This window comes from Piliocolobus tephrosceles, chromosome 13, assembly GCF_002776525.5.
Source record: "Piliocolobus tephrosceles isolate RC106 chromosome 13, ASM277652v3, whole genome shotgun sequence".
In the NCBI taxonomy this organism is placed as follows: domain Eukaryota; kingdom Metazoa; phylum Chordata; class Mammalia; order Primates; family Cercopithecidae; genus Piliocolobus; species Piliocolobus tephrosceles.
In genome coordinates, this window is record NC_045446.1 from 118,119,204 (window position 1) to 118,143,624 (window position 24,421).

General features: G+C 36.3%; 1 protein-coding gene across 1 annotated transcript in view; it reads right to left on the reverse strand.

The window, feature by feature from the left end:
- The window catches only part of ARHGAP32 (Rho GTPase activating protein 32), a 215,795-nt gene that overhangs the window by 98,400 nt on the left and 92,974 nt on the right, over positions 1-24,421 (reverse strand). The window contains exons 6-9 of the mRNA XM_023208637.2: positions 7,268-7,405; positions 5,290-5,382; positions 4,351-4,473; positions 2,726-2,803 (exon numbers count right to left, since the gene is read on the reverse strand). Of these exons, the coding sequence (XP_023064405.2) occupies positions 2,726-2,803; positions 4,351-4,473; positions 5,290-5,382; positions 7,268-7,405 (432 nt within the window). The remainder of the gene's footprint in view (positions 1-2,725; positions 2,804-4,350; positions 4,474-5,289; positions 5,383-7,267; positions 7,406-24,421) is intronic.

Genomic DNA, 24,421 nt, shown 5'->3' on the forward strand with positions numbered 1-24,421 from the left:
TTTTTTTTTTTTTTTTTTTTTTTTTTTTGAGACAGAGTCTCGCTCTGTCACCCAGGTTGGAGTGCAGTGGCCGGATCTCAGCTCACTGCAAGCTCCGCCTCCTGGGTTTATGCCATTCTCCTGCCTCAGCCTCCCGAGTAGTTGGGACTACAGGCGCCGCCACCTCGCCCGGCTAGTTTTTTGTATTTTTAGTAGAGACAGGGTTTCACCGTGTTAGCCAGGATGGTCTCGATCTCCTGACCTCGTGATCCGCCCGTCTCGGCCTCCCAAAGTGCTGGGATTACAGGCTTGAGCCACCGCGCCCGGCCCTGAATTTCTTTTTTAAAAAAATTTGACAGTAACATTTAAAGACTTGCTCCTGGCTACACAGGCACCCCCCACATCAATGCCTCTTCTCACAGGTACACTCCCACATGATCGATGGAGATAAGATTGCCTTTCTAAGACCAATCAAGATGAAAAATAGCATTCCTATAGGAAAGATTTTTCATTATCAGTTACAAATCAGTCTTTGAAGTTAGAAATTTCATTTTTGCTTTCAATAATTTGTTTTGGCAATAAACTAATTTTTAACTAGTTTTAGACTAGTTAATTTATACTCACTTTGAAAAAGAATTAGTTTGTTTAGGCAATAAACTAACTGTGTGCGTCTCAACAACACTTTGGAGTATCAAGCTAATCACTTAGCAGAGATCAGTACTCAATAAATATTTGTTACATAAACGAAGGGAAGACAATCATAGAATTTAAATGTTGAGAAGGAATAGAGAGATTGTAAATGAAACCTTTTGATTTTAAGAAGAAACTGAAGTCCAAACAAAGCAAATGACTTCCCTAAGGTGAGATAGATAGATATAGATATAAGAAAGTTATTAGCAACATTAAGACCACAACATAACTATTATTTTAAAGCCGAATTAATCTTTTGATCATCTTTGAGACCCTTAAGTCTATTGTTCATTTCCACTAACGTGAAGAACTGACCCCTTCATAGGAAAAAGATAACTGTAGTCTTCTATTTAGTTTTATATTTAATCAAAAGCACTTATTATTCATAGCTGTTAAGAAATCGGAGCACAGATGGAGGAGGATCCCAAAAGCACAAACAAGAAGAGTTGTAGGGTAATGTGATAGGGTTCTTCTGGTCTTAACAACCAAATTAAATTACTGTAGATGCTTTCATACTAGGGAAAGCAATAGATAAACTTATAAAATAAAAACCAGAATTCTTTAAATTTAAAAATCAACACTTATTGATAAAAAAAAAAGAAATCCATCAGACCTGGTCTAACTAAGTACGTTCTATTTTTATTCTCACATATTTAATCTTCAAGATAGCCACGTGAGGCAAACAATAGTCCCATAATCCCCATTTTACAAATAAGGAAACTGAGACACAGAGAATTAAATAATTTGCCCAAGATAACACAGGATGAAAACCCAGACAATCTGGAGCCAGAGCCCACACTCTTATCTACCATTTTAAAATGTTTTAAATTGTATTACTATGTTTTAATACAATATATTTTATTGTAGAGCTAATGATTCATTTTTATTTAATATGTAGTTAGAACTCAAAGTATTTATACAATGCTTATCAAATTTCTAACAATATAGCATGAGCACTTTATGTAGTATTTACTAACACTTGTGTAAGTAGACCACAAAAAGCCACAGGCTATATATTAAGGATACAACTTTAAGGCATTTTCAGAGACTCCTCATAAAAATTAGTTGCTAAGTCAGTCTAATAGATGCCATTATCAGGTCCCAAACTGTTTAGCCATAAAGTAGTCCCTCCTTATCTGCAGGAAATACGTTCCAAGACCACTCGGTGATTGCCTGAAATCATAGATGGTACCAAAACCTAGGATACTTTTTCCTACACATGCACACGTGTGATAAAGTTTAATTTATAAATAAGGCACAGTAAGAGATTCATTACAATAACCAATAATTGAGTAAAACAATTAAGTCAAATAAGGGTTACTTGAACACAGCACCTCAATACCTCAACAGTCAACCTGATAACTGAGAGGGCTACGGAATGACTAATGGGGCAGGTAGCATCTACAGTGTAGATATGCTAGACAAAGGGATGATTCACGTCCTGGGTGGGACAGGGAGAGATTTTATCACACTACTCACAACAGCATGCAGTTTAAAGCTGATGATTTACTTTTGGAATTATCCATTTAATGTTTTCGAACCTTGGTTAACCTCAGGTAACTGAAACCATGGAAAGGGAAACCGCAGATAAGGGACTACTGAATATAGAAAAACAAATGAGATTGCTTTAGATACTGTTGTTGTTCTGTAATTAAAAGTAAGTTTTACATAACAGTTACAATACCTTTTTATAGAAAAATATTCATCAAACTGACTTAATTCCAGAAAGGAAATATATATGAATCATGATTAAAAATCTGTATTAAAAGCAAGGTCACTCCCCAGGCCTTGTAACCGAAAAGTGGCCATCAGGTCTGAGACTCTATTCATATTTTGGCTACACCACCATTTAAAGATGAAGGAGATAAGAAACAACCAAAATAGTAATTAGAAAAGGAAATCTAAATCTATTATCATTAGCATCTGCAGTTTCTATCGTTGCAGATAAAATTTCTGATGACAAAGTCCATTACCACTACATGTAAACAAAAGTATTACTGAAACATAAAGAAAACTTTTCTTTGAATTTTCCCACACCTAATTTGTTGTTGCCTACCTGGAATCCATGCTTGCCTCTCCACCATGTGCTTAACACTTTTGGAGGCATGTCAATAACGGAAACAATGTCTCCCACCTAGGAGAATCAAAATTTTAAGCAAAATGGTTTTAGTTAAAATTTAAACCAATTGTTATACCTAGAATTTAAATCTGAACTGTATGAAAAAGTAAATTACTATTCACGCTCTGGCCAGTAATTTCCAAAAAAAGTGCCACTTCCTTTTAAAAACAATTTAATTATATTATGATTTGTGAAAGAGAGGTCTACAAAAAGTTAAGCAGCACAAAGACTGTGATTCAACTAACACATGTGCAGTAACTTCAGAAAGCCAGATTAATAGCATAAGATTTTTAAATGTTAGGCATCACACCATTATCATCACTTCTGTTAAAATATTGTTACTGCTGTCACTGAGAGTGATCAGATTCACTTATAAAAGATAATTTTAAATATTCATGCTTAGAAACAATAACAGATTCCCTTAATATTACATTTAGTGAGTGCTTACCCTGTGCCAGGCACTGTCCTGAGCTCTTGACATATCTTATTTAATCATATAGAAGAGGGCCTAAGATGGGTTATGCTTAGTAAGTATAAAATTTGATGACAACTACACTTCTTTCAATAGATAGTAAAACATAATTATATCCACTAAAGAACTAATTTTCTTCACTGTAAAAGAAAAACTAGTGAGTTTATGTAAACTCATATAAAATCATAAATATAAAAATTACAATAGTTTTTAATGAGATATTCAACAGAAGTTACACTCTTCAATCAAAAGAAATGTTGATATCTATGATAAAACATAGTTAAGAACTTCAGAGCAATGTTACTAACATATACTATAGAGCTTTAGGAATTTTTCTTTTGTATATTCACAACTGATCTTTCAAATCATGTATAAGCCATTTCGTAAAGCCATATGTGCTGACATCATCATTCCAAGACCTACATTTCTTTCTGTACAGAACCTAAAAGTTTGAAAACAGTTCAGATTCTATGCAGTAAAAAGTTATATTGTTAGTTCTTAAATTTAATTAACTGTCAGCATTTTTTTCCTCATTAGCCAATATATATTTTTAGAGGAAAAAATTTAATTTCCCTCCTTTTTTATCTGACAGCAAGATGTGTTCATTTCACCTTTTATCTGTTCTTTAACTCAATCTTTCAACAATATATAAAAAAAAGTATCACTGGGTATTGTTTTTAGGTACAAAAACACAAAAAGACAGACCTTGCTTTCAAGAAGCTCACTGAGACAAAAAGAACAATCATGATTAAATGTAATAAGTGATGTGTCAGCAATAAGCCATGAGCACAGTTCAGAATGACATTCAATTCAGGTTTTTGGGAGGTATGTATTTGCATGGAGTGAGGGGAGGGAGATCAGGAATGACTTCGCAGACAAAAGAGGAGACATTTAACCTCAGTTTTCAAGGATGAGTAGTACTGTCATTTAAACAAAAATAGAAGATATTACAGGCTGAAAGATAAATAACTATGGAAAAATCTGGTGCTTTTCATTTTTTTTTAAATTAAGGAAATGGTTAAGAACAGTCAAAGATGAGGCCAGAAAGGCAGCAGGAACCAAATAACAAACAACCTCTTCAGCTATTTACCTCTAAGGTCAGTTCGTCAGGGGCTCGAGCAGTGTACCTCTTGATAACATGGGCAGCACCAACAGCAGGAGTGTTGATGGACGACTCCTCATGAACCAAAAGGTGATTTCCCTTATTATCAATCTATCACAAAGAAAATGTACTCTGAGATAAAGACCCTGGACCTGAAAATGCTTCTTTGACTATCTATAGGAGAAATTCATTTTAATTTAGAGATACAATAACCCAAAGAGTCTTAAAAAAAAAAAAACCCTACCATTTACTGGGTAGTTAAAATATGCTAGTCACTGTGCTGTGCCTATAATATACATGGTTTAATTTAATCTTCACAACTCTAAAAAATACTTATCATCATTTAAAGGTGAGGATGCTAAAGACGAAAGAGGCTATGTAATTTACAAGAGATTCAATAGTTTTTCCAAGATCTCAATGCAGGTTGGCCCATAGTTCTATATTCTTTCCACTTTCCATCTTGCATTCCCAATTTCCAGTGGGAGGAGAAAACAATATAACTCTACATATGCAAATTAAGAATATGTCATCTATTTACTGAATAATGTTTCACTCAACAGTTACTCTTAAAGAGGACCCTTTAAGAAGTTGTCCCTTGCTCATAAATAACTGAAAAATATTTTCAATTACTCAGTCAACTAAAAAAAAGTACACCTTGCTGGATTTATATATTAATATATTAAACACCAAAATAACAGGTATCACTGATATTCATAAAATATATTAAGATTAGTTTCCAAGATTATCAAAGAAAGATTTGAGACGAAAAAATATTTCCTATATCACGTATCTATCCTCCCAGACGATGAGAATATACTCCATTTCTTTGATTCCTGAAGCTCAATAGATAAAAATTATGTTAATATCAAATTTCTTAATTAGATAATTTAAATATACATTTTTCACGAAAAGTGAATTAGGAAATACCTCCATCCAGGTAAGGGCGGGCCCACAGTTGATCTTGTTGCCAGCGATAGCTGAAAGGCGTGACAGGTAAGCCATAAGCATCTGAGTGACTGACTGAAAAGAAAAAGATCCAGTGTTAACTCTGAGGAAAGATACTATGCTCTCTGGCAGAGAAAACTGATGGTTTCTGGAAGAAAAAAATCTATAGATCTTTAGGCATTTTAATCGTTACAGAGGATTCTTCACAGAAACTTACCAGTAGCACTATGGGCACTTATATAGCAACTCAGCCCCTGTCTCATGCAGAGCTTCAACTTCTAGCCCCTTATCAGCGATCAAACTATTCCATGGTTTCTAATTTCATCACTTTGTATTTTTGTACTGAATATGCAAAAAGATAACTATAGCAGATCCATATTTGGCTTTTCTGCCTAGATTTCCCCTACTACTCGGAAACCCTTTTCCCCAAGACCCACTGTCATCTTCCATGCACGTGGCTGTGGCAGGAGCAGCCATGTTCATACGTGATCCTACAGTTTTCCCCTACTCCTTAGAAACGCTTTTGCCCAAGACCCACTGTAATCTTACATGCACATGGCTGTGGCAGGAACAGCCATATTCATACGTGATCCTACACCATGGTTCAGTTGACTGGTCCAGGAATATGCCCCAATATTAGTTGGACCAATCAAGAGTTAATCCAGGAATTAGGACACAGATTCTAGCTCAGTCTGGCTGCTCCTTAAAAGGGGATAAAAACCTGGGACCTCTTGGTGGTGGCCATGTTTTAGGATAATCTGAGAGAAAAAAATGAAACAGGAAGCAGAAATGAGAAATGCAGATAAAGGGACTTTTACATTTTCTATGGTACAAAGAGATCCGTGTTTCAAGACACTCCTGAGACCCTGCTGCAGTGTCCGTTATATTTTAACACTTAACGAACCCACTAAATCTCAGAACATTGCTTTATTTAGATCTGGTGGGGGCAGTGGTTTACATCAATTTTTCATTATTTCCTTGCATCCACTCTCTCCTCCTATAACTCCCATCAGCAGAAACCTCTCTGGACCTATTCTCCATGACTCCCAAATGTTCTCTCACAACTTGTTAACTTTCTGTCCCTTCCAGGGGTGTATTCTTATTATAAATGACTTGGCTTGATCATCCAACTCCCTGACTTTCTCTTCAGCTGGGTACATTCTGCATGGAGTTCAGTCATTCAGGTTTGCTCTTATTAAAATTAATGTAAATGATCCTATATTCGTTTACAACATCTCTGATTTTATTTATTTAAATCCATTTCATGGATGTGACAGCTTCATTTTCTCTCAGAGGATAGTAATTATCCTTTGAAAAGCCTTGTTTGTACCTCTTGGTTATTTTATTTCTTCAGTTTCTATGTGTAAACTTTCTAGTCTCCTTATGCTTTGCAGTCATGCTGCACTTACATGTTTAGGCTATATTTACTCTTCCCCATAAACCTTATCCCATCTACTTTTAAAGATTCCTCACAATTTTTGATTCCCTGATGGTACTTTTGGTTTAATGATGCTATAAAGAACCTCTGTTTAGAAATCTTTTATGTTTTTACTAGACCTTTTTTGCAGGGGTGAAGGTAAGTGCATACACCCAGCATGCTGTCATAAACTACTCAAACAACACTGTTTTAAGATGGATTTCTTTGATCATGAAAGGTAACGTTTTTCCATATTTTTGCTTCCATTTTTATGTGCTCTCTGGAGAATGATTTGCTCATATACATTGCTTGTTTATATATTATGAGTTGTTTTCCCTTATAAAATTATGCACTGAACCTACTCTAATTCTAAACACTATATTTAACATTACTAACTTTTCAGTTATGAAACAGGCAAGTAGTCCCAGGAGTCATCCTGAGTGTTCGATATAAGCTTTTGTTTAGTATACAGACAAAAATTTCTGCAAACTCATATATAGTGACTACCTCTGTACTAAATATACTGAAGGACTAAATGCTTACCTCTGGACTGTCCTTCAGGGTGTCAGAACGGGGAAGCTCTGAGAGCTGGGAAAATCTTCGGTCATAAATACATAGATGAAGATGTTTATCAAGTACCCGAAAATCTTCATAACTTCTTTTAACAATCCAACTTTTTCCCTGTTGGTAGAAAAAAGAAACTCATATAATTCATCTCTATTGGGCAATACTTAAGAATCAGGCCTTATTCTATAATGTAATTTTATTCATGAGATTTTATATTTTCTAATGAGAAGTTTCTCTTAACTTGATAGTTAATAGCTAAAACTGCGAAACACTCTAATGAGTTATATTACATTAAAAGGCCAATAATGGAAAATAAGACAGAACTCTCCACCAACCCTCTTCCTACTGCTGGTCAAAATCCACGGCCTCACTTTCAGAACAATAACTGCTAAATGGTTAAGATAATGTGTGATCTTGAATCTACCAAAAAGAAAAAAAAAACATAAAATAACTTTGGGTAGGAGAATATTAACCAAAATTAAAGAAAAATAAAATCAGGTTTTTGATTTGTTACTACCAACATTTTCTGTGACTGAGATCGGAAATATACTCAAAAACCAAAACTAATGCAGTCTTCCTCTATAAACACTTGATATTCACATAGCATCTAGAAACCTCAGTGCTCCCTGTCTCTCAGGGCTTCTTCCTTTCTTTGCCCAATCGCACAAGCTCATTTTTTAAAATCACACTCCGAAAGAATACTTATTAGATACTATCTTCTAATCTTCTCTTGAATCTATCACTTCTTGTTCAGTCCCACAGCCCAAGCTTCAGTAAGGACCATCATCATTTCTTACCTGAAATATTGCTAATATGCTTTGCCTTTGAACTCCTCCCCTGCACCCCCAACTACAAAATACAGAGTTTATCAGCTCACACTGCAACAAGAAGTCCTTCAAAAGCTCCTGTGGTGAGTAATGATGAGCACATCCCAACTGTATAGCATGTAGTTTTGCAATTTAATCTAATTTTACGCAGAGTCTTTCGGCTCACAAAAATCTGGAGAGTCTGAAAGAAAAAGCCTTCAGAGTAACCAGTTCCTCCATCTGCCCCAGACAACTGGAGCGGAAACAGAGGGTATCACCTCATGAGAGGGTGCTGATTTCTAATCACAAGTGTATCAAAAACTAACATGATAAACTTGCATAATCCCACTTTGGACTGTAATCCTCCATGACATCGACAAAAAGCCATTACCAGCTCCCTCTTTCAGAGCGTTCTAAGAATGAAATAATAGATGTGGCTGAGACTTCTACACTTGACCTTGGCTGAAAGGCAGAGAAGCAATGTGACTGAGACTTTTGAAGAACAGTGTCCTGATCCATATTCTGAGAGATGCTAATTCACTAAGTCTGGAAAGGGATCCAGTTAGTTCTGATGATCAGCCTGAATTGAGGGCCACTGGTCTACAGGATTAAACCCAAGCCATCTCCACATATCACAGCTTTTATCATCTGGGCCCTGTCCATTTCCAGACTGATCTCACTGGCTACTCCTCCATGCCCTTTCTTGGCTTCCAGTTATATTGAATGATTTGCACGTATTCGATTCATGAGCTGAATGTTCATTTCCTTGCCTTCATGATTCTTTAAGTGCTGTTTGTTCTTCCTGTCATGTTAGCTGTTTCTCTGATGCTTTGCTCAAGCAAACTCCTTTATTTTCTCAGTTCTATCACTACCTTCTACCCAAAGCATTCCTGGGAACCGCCAAGTTATGATGTACAAGCAACATTTTACTTCAAATTTGCCAAACTGGTCTCCAAAGTGGTAACACCAATTTATTCACCCAACAGTAGTATATGAGTTCCCACTGCCCCCAAATCCTTGCAATTCCTGGCATCATCAGAATTTACAGTATGCTAACAAGACAGAGATGAAATGGTATCTTGTTTTAATTTATATTCCCTTGATTATGAGTGAAGCATACTTTTCATTTGTTACTAAGATTTCTTTTTGTATGAATTGCCTATTACTACCAAAATCCTGTTCATTTTCTCTATTACAATGACTGTACTGACTTCTAGAAGATTTTTGTTTATTAATATATTGGAAAAGTAATCTTTATAATTGACATGTATTGTAAAACACTGGATCCAAGTCTGAGACTGCCCCCTCAATTTACAGTATCTCATCAAAAAGAAGGAACATAAAACTTTATTTCCTTCTTTATGAATATAATCACAGATTAGGTAGTTTGCTGAAATTTTCACATAGGTATGTGAAAGAACAAGTATGAAAATAAGTATCCAATAAAATAATTTAAACTTTCATCTGAACAAGAAGGCCGTACAGCCATCACCCATAGTATTTTAAATGTATCCATTATATCTTCTGATTTGGGTTTGGTCTACGGTGTTTTTAAAACTGTATTTGAAAACATTTAGGTACAGCACAGCAAGCACAAGTTTGCCAATGTCATTACCACACCCAGCCATTTTCCTTAACTAACATTACCTATACAGATGCTTAATGTATTTAGATTTACCAACTCCTGAAATAAACACATAGCTAATAGCTTGGCTCTAGGACCACAATGTCCCAATTGTGAATCCTGGTTATTTAAGAATTAAATCAAATAAATCAATGTAAAGTACTTAGTAGTAGGCAGATAGAAATAGCTCAATACATGCTAGCTATTACTACTCTTTATTAATTTGGAGAACTTATTCTGGGCTGAACCTACCAAAAGTAGAAAACAAGGTTTCCAAACAAATTCTCAGGATATTTAGCAGAACAAGCAAGCAGTCACCAATACTCAACAACTCAAAAAACAAAAGAATATTCTTAACAATTCCTTTTCAGTGCATCAAGGTTTCACTCAGCTACAAGTTAATACATCTTTAGAGATCAAAGACTGTTTTCCACACTGGCTGAACCATCAGCTTCAGCTCTGGAGAATAAAATCTCAAATTTAACACTATTATGTTGAATAATTCAGCATGCCCTGGTGATCATTCATTTATGTTTTGTTTTTCTGCTCCATTTCACGAGAAGATGTAAAATTAAGCTTCAACTCCAAGCATGTGTACAGTTATTCCATGGTATTAAAGGTGAGAAGAGAAATGACCTGCAATTTGGTAGGCTCACATTTATTACTCCTTTTGAAGAACTGGTCAAGATCACTGAAATGTAGTCCTACATTTTTTGGTGCCTGGTGCTTGTAGAAGAGAAATTGGCTCTGCTTCTAATCCTTTTTCAGTCAACACTCTTTAGGAAATACAGAGTGCTCTGGTGTATTATAAGGTAATCTTTGCTAGTTGGAATATCATTTTCCCCTTGTCTTACATAATAGATTTCTAGAGCGACGTAAGTGTGAAACAGAGGAAAGAGAGAAGAAAAAAAGAAAGAATGAGAATAGCAGCCAGTAATTGAGAATGCAGGATCTGAATTTATACTACCCTAGGCTACATGCTAGTCACTTGACCACAGATAACTATTCCACACAGTTTCCTCATCTGTAAAATGGGGAGGCTAATAGCACCCGAGGTTGTCAGAAGAATAAGTGAAATAATCCACATAAGGTGCTTAACAGACTCCCCGGAAACCATTCATGAAATATCAGTTATCACTATTGGTATTTTTCTCACTGTTAAAGCTGTCTGGAATAAAAATAACTTTTGCATGCTACATTGCTCATGTATCTATCATTCATGGAGTGTAGCAGGCAAATATTACTTTGGTTAAATTGTTAACACTAGAACAATGCCTGCACTAATAAAGATTGATTCTGAAAAAGGTGTTTAAACTTCCAAACTGATTGATTTGGGAGTTCTAAGATAACAGTACAATAATTGATAACAAGATTATAAATAACAGATTTGTATTTAAGTTTATGTTGCAATGTCTTATACTTTCTTAGCATTAATTCCTAAAAATGTGACACTAGCAGAAGCTAGGTTAAGGGTAAATTGGATATTTCTGTACTATTTTTATAGCTTTTCTGTGAGTCTAAAATCATTGTAAAATGAAAAGTTAAAATAAATACACACAAAATTCCTAAAAATTGACAGGTTGTACCAATTTTTACTGCCTGGGTCTATTTCAATGCATCCTCACAAATACTAAAAATAATGACTTAAAAATTTTCCAGTAGGTGAAAAACTGTATCTTCTCTTAGTTTGCCTTTTATTGACTTAATGAAGCTAAACACAATTTCATATTTCTCAGTCACTTTTATTTCTTCTTTTGTAAAAAAAACTATTCATATTTTTTGTCAACCTTTCTACTGAGTATACTGTATATTACTACAACTTATAACATCAAACTACAGTATAATTGTATGTTTAATCAAATTATTTGATGGAACTATTAGCCTTTTGAGAGCTGTAACAGACAGTGAGTTACAGTCAAGAAAATTCCTTGAATGTATACTGATGTTATTTATTAAATGGTTTAATACACGATATTGAATTTTCTGCTTAAAAGACCTCAAAAAGAAATTAGTCTTGAATGGGATTATATCAAAGAAAAAAGCTTCTGTACAGCAAAGAAAATGATTATCAGAGCAAAGAAAACCTCCACAGATCAGGGGAAAAAAAATCTTATAAGGGGTTAATAACTGAAATATATTTTAAAAATTCAAAGAATTCTACAGAAAAAAAAAAAAAAACCCAATTAACCAATGCGCAAAAGCACTGAACAGACATTTCTTAAAAGATAACATACAAATGGTCAACAGATACTATGAAAAAATGCTCAATATCACTAGTCATTAGGGAAGTGCAAATTAATACCACAATGAGATATCATCTTGCATCTGTCAGAACGGCTATTATCAAAAAGACAAAAGATGGTAAGTGTTGGCAAAGCTGTAGAGAAAAGGAAACAAAGGAATCCCCATACACTTTTGTTGGAAATATAAATTGGAAATATAAATTGGTACAGCCATTTTGGAAAACTATATGGAGGTTCCTCAAAAAACTAAAAATAGAATTACCATATGACTCAATAATCCCACATCTAGATATATACCCTGAGAACTTGAAATCAATATGTCAAAAACATATCTGCTCTCCTTGGTTCACTGCAGTCTTATTTACAATAGCGAAGTTATGGAATCAACTTAAGTGTCCATCAATGGATCAGTAGATAAAAACAAATGTGGTATACATACACAATGGAATACTATTCAGCCTTAAAGAAAATCCTGTCATTTGCAACAACATTGGTAAATCTGGAGGACATTATGTGCAGTAAAATAAGCCTGGCAAAGAAAGACAAATATCACATGGTCTCCCATGTAGAATCTGAATCAACTAAATTCACAGAAGCAGAGTTGAATGGTGGGTTACCATGGGCTGAGAATGGGGAAAGTGAAGAGATGCTGGTCAATAGGTACAAAGTTGTAGTTAGGAGGAGTAAGTAAGTAATAAGTATTTAAGGTGGAAAAAATAAACAACTTCACAATATGAATCACTAAAAAAAGAAATGTGCTGGTCTTGTTTGCTTCAGGTATTCTTCCGATAGAGGTACTTAAAAAATATTTTTAAAAGAGGTACGAAAATATATTGTTACACTTTTTTATTTGTTCTGCCAGCTCAACTTCTAGTTCATTTGGTTTTGTGTTACCAAGTACCACATGGAAATGAGAGGTCATTCAAAAATACATTCGTGATACAGTTCCATTTCAGAAGTGATCAATGTCTGTCTAGTTACAAAGTAATCATTGGACTTCTGGTTACCGGTCTGCTAGGTAAGGAGCTCAGAAGTCGCCACTCCATGCTAACAAGTAAAAAGCTGAAGAAAGTGAAAATCGACAGATCTTCCTTAAATCTGTCACAGAAGTGGGGTCACAGAACAAATCACTATCACCCTCCCAAATTAGAGGCAGACAGGTAAATGTAAAGAATTGCAACTTACCCGGAGCAGAAATCCACAAGCAGAAACCTCTGTGGGAACAAGTGCGAGGGAAGAAAAACTTAACCTGTAATTGATAAATTGCTAGAGGCTCAGGGATGACAAGTCTGAGCGTTAAAAACTCTAGGAGAACCCAGCCATTGGGGAGCCACGCACTTTTGTGAGCTCTACTAGGTCCTCACAGTAAATATCTGAAAAAAATCTCCTTGTGCTCTGAAGAGGGGGAGGAGACAATAAACTTTTGAAACACACCCAAGTACTATGCTTTTAACAAAGTCTGCCCTCAGGAAAAACTCTTACCACAGCCACATTTTCTGGAGTAAGAAGAAAATCCAGCTCCAGCTTCTTTGAGCTTTCCACTGGGGAGAAGGGAAATACCAAACTCCAGCCCACTCCAGTCATCCTGTCCTACCTAAAGGCACAGGACAGAGGGTTGTGGACTGAGATTCACATGTGAAGTTCACAGTTCAGAGGCACAGGCTCATAAAAAGACTGAGACCTAATCACAGGATTATAGAATGCTTCCCCACACACACCTTACCATCACATTACTAACAGGCTATTTACTATATTCCTTTCACCCAGTACCTTATGTCCACCTTCAACAAAAAATCACAATGTGAACTAAAAGGAAAAAAAAACACCGTTTAAAGAGACCGAATAAGCATCAGAAGAAGAGTCAAAGATGGCAGGAATGTTGGAATTATCACACCAATAATTTAAAAGAACCATGATTAATCTGCTAATAGGTTTAAGGAAAAAGTAGGCAATATACAAGAACAGATGTAAGCAGAGAACTGGAAATTATAACAAAGAATAAAAAAGAAATGCTAGAGATCAAAAACAGAAATGATGAATGTCTTTGATGGATTCATTAGTTGACTAGACACAACTGAGGAAAGAATTGGAGCTTGAGGATATCACAACAGAAACAATCAAAACTGAAATGCAAAGAGAAAAAAGACTGAAGAAAAGGAACAGAACATCTAGAAACAGTGGAAAAACTACAAAACGCATGATACATACATATTGAGAATACCAGAAGGAGAAGAAATGGAGAAAGGAGCAAAACTAATATTTCTAGAATAATGACTGAGACACCAAACCACCGGTCCTGGAAGCTCAGCTCAAAATACACAAAATGTATATTTTGCATGGCCTCTCATTTCCATAAAACAGGATAAATTGCATCACCCTCCTCAAAACAACTTCAGAAAATCCAAGATACAGAAAATATCTTGCAAGAAGCTGGAAGTGTGTGGGGGAGCACCTTTATAGAGGGTCAAAATCGGAATTACATAACATATTCTCAGAAACCACAGAAGCAAGAAGAGAGTAAATGTTTTAAGTGTTAACAAAATAACCCCTACCCAGCAACCTAGAATTCTGTATTCTGCAAAATTATCCCTCAGAAGTGAAAGAGAAATAAAGCTTGTCAAACAAAAATTGAGAAAATTTGTGGCCAGCAGATCTGCTCTGTAAGAAATGTAAAAGAAGTTCTTTAAAGAAAAAGAAAATGATATAGATCAGAAACCTGTAGCTATATAAAGAATGGAAAAGTAACGGAGAAGAATAAGTGAAGGTAAAATACAACTTTGGTTCCTTATTCTTAATTGATACAACAGATAGCAGTTTGTTCAAATAATAGCAACAATGTACTTAACTATGTATGCTTTACATATATATATGGGTATGGGGGTATGTGTATATGTATATGTTTATGTATGATTTCTATATGTAAAATGAATGACAGTAATAATACAAAGGATAGAGAGGAATTACAAATAATTTTTATTACAAGGCACCTGCACAATCCATGACACAGTGTAATTATTTGAAAGTGAACTAGGATTAGTTATAATGTATACCACAACCTCTGGTGCAACCACGAAAAAAAAAATTTGTTTTTTCTTTTTTTTGAGACGGAGTCTCGCTCTGTCACCCAGGCTGGGGTGCAGTGGTGTGATCTCAGCTCACTGCAACCTCCGCCTCCCAGGTTCAAGCGACTCTCCTGCCTCAGCCTCCTGAGCAGCTGGGACCACAAGCACATGTCACCATGTCTGGCTATTTTTTTGTATTTTTAGTAGAGACAGGGTTTCACCATGTTAGCCAGGATGGTCTCAATCTCCTGACCACATGATCTGTCTGCCTCAGCCTCCCAAAGTGCTGGGATTACAGGCATGAGCCACCACACCTGGCCTGAAAAATTTTTTAAATGTAATTGATATGCTAAAAAAGGAGAGAAAATGGAAACATATAAAATGTTCAATTAAAAACACAAAAAGAGAATAGATCATAAATGTTTTCACCACACATGCAAAAAAAGGTAACTGCGAGCTGATGGATATGTAACTTAGCTGCAGTAATATTGCACAATGCATACACATATCAAAATATCACATTCTACCCCTTAAATATATGTAATTTTTATTTGATAATTATATATATATCACAATAAGTTGGAAAAAAAGACACAAAAAGGAGACAAAGTATGGAAAACAAACATAGGGACAAAGAACAAAGGCAATAAATAGAAACAATGACAGATATTAATCCAACTGTATCAATAATCACTTTAAACATCAGTGGTCTAACATACCAATTAAAAGATGAATTGTCAGAGTGGATCAAAAACAGGACCCACCTGTCTAAAAGAAATCAACTTTAAAGATAAGATAGATTAAAATAAAATGATAAAGATATGCCATACTAATTTTTTAATTAAAAAAGCAAAAACAGCTATATTTACTTCAGTCAAAGCAGACTTCAGTGCAAAGAAAGTTATGAGGGATAAATAGGGGCACTGAGAAATGTCAAATGGATCAATACTCCAAGAAGAAATTAAACAATCTTTAATATTCATGTGCTTACAGACTATGAAAGTACTGTGAGGCAAATACTGATTAAATTGCAAAGAGAAATAATTATAGTTGTAATTATTTAACACTCTCTATAAGAAATTATTTAACACCCCCCCCCCATTAGAAATGAATAGATCCAGTCAGCAGAAAATTAGTAAGAAAATAGTTGACTTAATGGTACCATCAGTCAACGGGATATAATTGATATTGATAGAATACCTTAACAACAACAGATTACACATGCTTCTGAGGCTCATATGGAACAGTCACTGTATCTTGGGGACCACATTCTGGGGCATAAAACATACCATAACGAGTTTTTAAAAAAGAGAATTCAAAATATGTCTGCTCTCAGAGTGTCAGAGGAGTCTGAACCAGAAGGACTCATCTTGAAGAAGTGCCGGATGAAATGAGGCTGAGACCGACTGAGCTGCATTCCGAGGAGGTTAGGCATTCCAAGTCACAGGATGAGACAGGAGGTCGGTACAAAATACAAGTCACAAAGACCTTGCTGATAAAACAGCATGCAGTAAAGATGCCGGCCAAAACCTGCCAAAACCAAGACGGTGATGAAAGTGACCTTTGGTCATCCTCACCGCTCATTATACACTAATTATAATGTACTAGCATGCTAAAAGACACTCCCACCAGCACCACAATCGTTTACAAATGCGACAGCAACGTCAAGAAGTTACCCTGTATGATCTAAAAATGAGACGAACCCTCAGTTCTGGGAACTACCTACCCCCTTCCTAGAAAACTCATGAATAATCCAACCCTTATTTAGCATACAATCAAGGAATAACATAAAAATAGCCAAACGAGCAGCCCATGCTGTTGCTCTGCCTATGGAGCAGCCATTCTTTATTCCTTTATTTTCCTAATAAACTTGCTTTCACGTTATGGGGTCTCCCCAAATTCTTTCTTGTGCAAGATCCAAGAACCCTCTCCTGGGGTCTGGATCAGGACCTCTTTTCAATAATGAGACCACAAGGAATTAAACTATTAGTCATTAATAGATAAAACAGTTGAAAAATATCAAAAAATTTGGAGATCAAATGACACACTTCTAAATAAAACGGGTAAAAGAAGAAATCTCAAGAGAAATTACTATTTTGAGCCAAATAAAAACGAAAATACAACTTACCCAAATTTGTGGGAGGCAGTAAAAGCAGTGCTTAGAGAAAAATCTATAGCACTGAATGCACACATTAGAAAAGAACAGAGGAGAAAAATGGTGGCTAGGAGGCAAGACTAACTTGCAGTTCCCACTCGGACAGACAGAACAGTATATGGAGACTCACATCATGAACTTTTGCTCCCAGAACCATCACAGGAACATACCAGGAAAACCAAAAGCCTTCACAAACCCTTGGAAAAAAGCAGTTTGCTACTGCAAACTCCATGAGACAGCGGAAAAACAGTGAGTGTCCACAGTGTGAAATGGGGAAGTTTGCCTCTGAACATACATCCTCACTGGGCAACCTGAAAATCCAGATCATGGAAGAAAGATTTAACCTTACCTAGAGCAGAAATGAATTTAGAGAGCTGAGTGAAATATAAAAGTAAAAGCAGCAGCTGGAAGAGCCCTGTAGACACTTTACTGGGCACTTCCCGGACCCTAGGGAAGCCCAGGGAAGCCATTTCTGACTTTATCTCACAGGGGTTCTTTGGGAGAGCTGCCAGTGGAACTGGGGACAGACCACAGGAAAAAGGAAAATTCCAGCTCAATTTTGTAATAACGTTGACGAAGCACACATTTTCCTGGGCAGAATCCAGGTTGGGTGGGGGAAGCAAACAGGAAGTACAGATAGGTGTACAGAAGACAAGGTAGATGGGGAGGGGTGAAGCCTGAAAGCCTTGAGTGTTTTCTCAGCAGGGATAATCCCCCTTAGATCATAACTCCAATGGCCTGAGAATCACACCCTATCCCCCAAAGCACCTGCAGCAACTCTCACCCAAGCTCAGACACGTCTAACCCTATCCCCGCCTGATGTCTTTCTCTACCTGCCCTGATAGCTGGGACAAAAGACATAATCTCTTGGGAACTCCATGGCCTCATCCTTCACCTGAAAAACCAAACTACTGATCTAGGAGACCTTAGGCCCCTTAGGCCAAGCTTGTATCCCCTCTATACTACCACAGCTGATGCTCTTGAAAGCGCCACCGCCTGGTTGGAAGCAAACCAATTCAAGCCATTACAGCAACTCATAAAAAAACTGCTCCAAGAAAGGAGCAAACGACAGCTAATTCCACGACCTGTAACATCCTGGCTAACCATAGGACCTGAATCTGTCCACGTGACAACTTCACTGCTAGCATAACAAGCATTCAAAAAACCCAGTACGCTAAACAGAACTACAACCAAGGACCCTCACAGAGCGCACTTCACTCCTCTGCCACCTCCACCAGGGAAGGTGCTGGCATCCACGGCTGAGAGACCTGAAGATGGATCACATCAGACACTCCCCAGGACCAGCCCGGAGCCTGGTAACTCCGCCGGGTGGCTAGATCCAGGAGAGCAGTAACAATCACTGCAGTCCAGCTCTCAGGAAGCCCCATCCCTAGGGGAAGGGGGTGAGCACCACATCAAGAGAGCACACTGTGGGACAAAAGAATCTGAACAGCAGACCTTGAAGCCAAGATCTTTCCTCTGACATAGTCCACCCAAATGAGAAGGAACCAGAAAAAACAACTCTGGTAAGATGACAAAACAAGGTTCTTTAACACCCCCAAAAGATCACGTCAGCTCACCAGCAATGGATCCAAACAAAAACGAACTCTCTGAATTGCAAGAAAAATAATTCATAAGGTTAATTATTTATTTATTAATTTTTTTGAGACAGAGTCTCACTCTGTTACCCAGGCTGGAATGCAGTGGCACGTTCTCAGCTCACTGCAACCTCTGCCTCCCGGGTCCAGGCGATTCTCCCACCTCAGGCTCCCGAGTAGCTGGGATTACAGGCACACACCACCATGCCTGGTTTTGTATTTTTAGTGGACAGGGTTTCACCATGTTGGCCAGGCTGGTCTCAAACTCCTAACCTCAGGTGATCTGTCCACCTCAGCCTCCCAAACTGCTAGGTTTAAAGGCATGGGTCACTGTGCCCAGCCAGAAGGTTGATTACTAAGCGTCTCAAAGAGGCACCAGAGAAAGGTGAAATCAACTTAAAAAAATTTTAGAAATAATACAAGATATGGACAAAAAATCCCCAGAGAAATAACATAATTAAAAAAAATCACAACTTCTGGAAGTGAAAGACATACTTAGAGAAATGCAAAATATACTGGAAAGTTTCAACAATAGATTCAAACAAGTAAAAGAAGGAACTTCAGAACTAAAAGACAAGGCTTTCAAATTAACCCAATCCAACAGAGACAAAGAAAAAAAATAATAAATGAACAAAGCCTTCAAGAAGTTTGGGATGATGTTAGATGACTAAACGTAACATAATTAGTATTCCCAAGAAATGAGAGAAATCTACAAGTTTGGAAAACATATTTGAGGGAATAGTCGAGGAAAACTTCCCTAGCCTTGCTTGAGACCTAGACATTCAAATACAATAAGTTCAAAGAAAACTCAGGAAATTCATCACAAAATGATCATCACCTAGGCCCACAGTCATCAGGGTTTCTACAGAAAAGAACCATAAGAGCTGTGAGGCAAAAGCATCAGGTAACCTATAAAGGAAAACCTATGAGATTAACAGCAGATTTCTCAGCAGAAACCTTACAGGCTAGAAGGGATTGGAAGCCTCTCTTTAGCCTCCTGTAATAAAACAATTATCAGCCAAGAATTTTGTACCCAGAAAAACTAAGCTTCATAAATGAAAGAAAAAAAAAGTCTTTTTCAGACAAACAAATGCTGAGAGAATTCACCACTACCAAGCTTGCACTACAAGAAATGCTTAAAGGAGTTCTAAATCTTGAAACAAAACTCCAACATACACCAAAATAGAACCTCCTTAAAGCATAAATCTCTCAGGGCCTATAAAACAGTAATACAATGAAAAACTAACAAATAAGGTATTCAGGCAAAAACTAGCATGAAGAATAGAATAGTACATCATATCTTGATACGTTGAATGTCAATGGCCTAAATGCTCCACCTAAAAGATTACAGAATATCAGAATGGGTAAGAATTCACCAAGTATCTGCTGTCTTCAAGAGACTCACCTAAGTATAAGGACTCACATAAACTTAAGGTAAAGGGGTGGAAAAAGATATTCCACGCAAAGGGACACCAAAAGCAAGCAGGAGTAGCTATTCCTATATGAGACAAAACAAACTTACTTAAAGTAAGAATGGTTTAAAAAGACAAAAAGGGACATTATATAATGATAAAAGGACTAGTCCAACAGGAAAATATCACAATCCTATATATATATGCACGTAACTCTGGAGCTCTCAAATTTGTAAAATAATAACTACTAGACCTAAGAAATGACACAGATGGCAACACATGAATAGTGGGGGGCTTCAATACTCTGCTGACAGCACTAAATAGGTCATCAAGACAGAAAGTCAACAATGAAATGACGGACTTAAACTATACCCTAGAACAAATGGACTTACCAGATATTTACAGAACATTCTACCCAACATCTGCAGAATATATATTCTTTTCATGAGCACATGGAACATTCTCCAAGATAGACCATATGGTAGGCCACAAAACAAATCTCAACAAATTTAAGAAAACTGAAATTATAACATGTACTCTCTCAGACCACAGTGGAATAAAACTGGAAATCAACTCCAAAAGGAACCCTCAAAACTATGCAAATACATAGAAATTAAATAATCTGTTCCTGAATGGTTGTTGGGTCAACAATGAATTAAGACGGAAATCTAAAAATTCTTTGAACTGAACAATAACAGAGACACAACCTATCAAAATTTTTTGGATACAGCACTAGTGGTGCTAAAAGGAAAGTTCATGGCATTAAATGCCTACATCAAAAAAGTCTGAAAGAGCACAAATAGATAACTAAGGTCACACCTCAAGGAACTACAGAAACGAGAACAAACCAAACCCAAACCCAGTAGAAGAAAAGAAATAACCAAGATCAGAGCAGAACTAAATGAAATTGAAAAAAGAAAAAGAAAAAAAAAAGCTGGCTCTTTGAAAAGATAAATAAAATCACTAGACTATTAGCAAGATCAACCAAGAAAAGAAATGAGAAGATCCAACTAAGCTGAATTAGAAATAAAATGGGAGCTATTACAACTAATACCACATAAATAAAAAGATCATTCAAAGATACTATGAACAACTTTATGAGCACAAACTAGAAAACCTAGAGGAGATGGATAAATCCCTGGAAATACATCATACAACCCTCCGAGAGTAAACCAGGAATAAATAGAAACCCTGAACATAACAATAACAAGCAGCAATACTCAAATGGTAATAAAAAAACTGCCAACAAAAAAAAAGTCCAGGACCAGGTGGATTCACAGCTGAATTCTATTAGACATTCAAAGAAGAACTGGTACCAATCCTAATTCACACTATTCCAAAAGATAGAGAAAGGGAGAATCCTCCCTAAATCATTCTATGAGGCCAGTATCACTCTAATACCAAAACTAGGAAAGGATATAACAACAACAACAACAACAACAAAAACTACAGACCAATATCCCTGAAGAACAGATGTAAAAATCCTCAACAAAATACTAGCTAACTGAATCCGGGAGAGGATCAAAAAGATAATACACCATGATAAAGTGGGTTTCATACCAGAAATGCAGGGGTGATTTAACATACCCAAGTCAATAAATGTAATACACAACATAAACATAAAAACAAAAGTCACACAATCATCTCAACAGACACAGAAAAAACATTTGACAAAATCCATCATTGCTTTATGATTAAAACCCTCAGGAAATGGAAGGGACATACCTTATAAAACCCATCTATGACAAACCTGCAGCAAACATTATACTGAACAAAAGTTGAAAGTATTCCCCCGAGAACTGGAACAAGACAAGGATGCCTCCTTTCACCATTTCTTTTCAACACAGTACTGGAAGTCCTAACTAGAACAATCAGATAAGAGAATGAAATAAAGGGCATTCAGACTGGTAAACAGGAAGTCAAACTGTCGCTGTTCACCAATGATATGACTGTATACCTAGAAAACCCTAAAGACTCATCCAAAAAGCTCTGAGATGTGCTAAATGAATTCAGTAAAGTTTCAGGACACAAAGTCCATGTACACAAATCAATAGCACTGCTACACACCAACAGCAACTAAACTGAGAATCCAAATCAAGAATTCATCCCCTTTTACAATAGCTGCAAAAAAATAAATAAAAAAAATACTCAGGAATACACCTAACCAAGGAGGTGTGGACATTCCTTAAAGAATTAAAAGTAGATCTACCTTTTGATCCAACAATCCCACTACTGGGTATCCACTCAGAAGAAAATAAGTCATTATAAGACACTTGCCCACACATATTTATAGCAGCACAATTCGCAACTGCAAAAAATGGAAGCAGCCCAAATGCCCATCTATCAATGAGTGGATAAAGAAAATGTGGTATACCATGCAGTAATACCCAGCCATAAAATGGAACAAAATAATGGCATTCACAGCAACCCGGATGGAGTTGAAGACCATTATTCTAAGTGAAATAACTCAGGAATGGAAAACCAAACATTGTATGTTCGTATAATGTGGGAGCTAAGCTATGAGGACATAAACACATGAGAATGATACAATGGACTTTGGGGACTCGGCAGGGGGATGACGGGAAGAAGGTGAGGGATTAAAGACTACACATTGTGCACAGTGTACACTGCTCAGGTGATGCTGCACCAAAATCTCAGAAATCACCACTAAAGAATTTATCCATATAATCAAACACCACCTCTTCCCCAAAAAGCTATTGAAATAAAAAAGAAAAGAAGAAACATCTAATACCAGTAATCTAAGTTTTGCCTTAGGTAACTAGAAAAAGAAGAGCATATTAAATCCAAAGTAAAGAGAAGAAGAAAATACTAAAAACTAGAGCAGAAATCAACAAAACTGAAAACAGAAAATTACCAAAACCGTAAGTTAATTGCTTGAAAATATCAGTAAAACTGAGAAGCTTCTAGCCAGACTAACTTAAAAAAAGAGAGAGAAATACACAAATTACTAACATTAGATATCAATGAGGACCGTCACTACAGATCACATGGACATTAAAAGGATAATAACAAATATTAGGAACAACTCTATCCCTGAGAATTTGTAACACAGATGAAACTGGCCAATTTTTAAGAAGCTACATCCACCAAAACTCACAAAGAAACAAATACAGGCCTTTAAGAAATCTAATTAACAGTTAATAGCTTGGCAAAACAGAAACCAATAAGCCCAGATATACTCACTGGTAAATTTTACCAAACATTTAAGAAAGAAATTATAGCAAGTCTCTATATCTCTTCCAGACGACAGATACAGAGCGAAGTGCCTAACTTCTGGGAGGCCAACATTTTCCTAAGACCAAAACAAGACAAAGACATTCTAAGAAAAAAAAAAAAACAAAAAACACTACAGACAAATACCTCTCATGAACACACATGCAAAAATCCTCAAGTATTAGCAACTATAATCCAACAAGATATAAAAACAATTACAAACCACTACCAAGTGAGATTTATCCCAGGTATGCAAGGCTGGTTCAACATCTGAAAATTAACTAATGTAATCCATCACATAAACAGGCTAAAGAAGAATACAAATCACATGATTTCACCAATAAATGCAGAAAAGCATGTAAGAAAATCCATCACCCATTCATAAAAAACTCTCAGCAAACCAGAAATAAAGGGAACTTCCATAACTTGAGAAAGAGCATCTACAAAAAACCTACAGCTAACATCATACTTAATGGTGACTGAAACTCTCCCGCCTGGATCAAAAACAAAGCAATGATTTTCCATAATCAATTCTTTTCAAAATAGTGTCAGAATTCCTAGCTAATACAATAAGAAAAGGAAACACAAGGTATATAGATTGGAAAGGAATAAAACTTTTGTTTGCAGATGACAGGACTGTCTATGTAGAAAATCAGAAGAACTGACAAAAAACTCCCGGCACTAATAAATGATTTATAGCAACACTGCAGAATATAAGGTTAATACACAAAAAGCTAATCAGTTTCCTACATACCAGCAATGAGCAAGAGAAATCTTGTTTGGTTTTAACATTATTTTTTTTTAGAAACAAAGTCTCACTCTGTCATCCAGGCTGGAGTGCAGTGGTACAATCATGCCTCATTACATCCTCAATGTACTGGGCTCAAGCGATCCTCTTGCCTCAGCCTCCTAAGTAGCTGAGACCACAGGCATGCACCAACATACATGGCTAATTTTTAAATTTTTTATAGAGATGAGATCTCACTATGTTGCCCC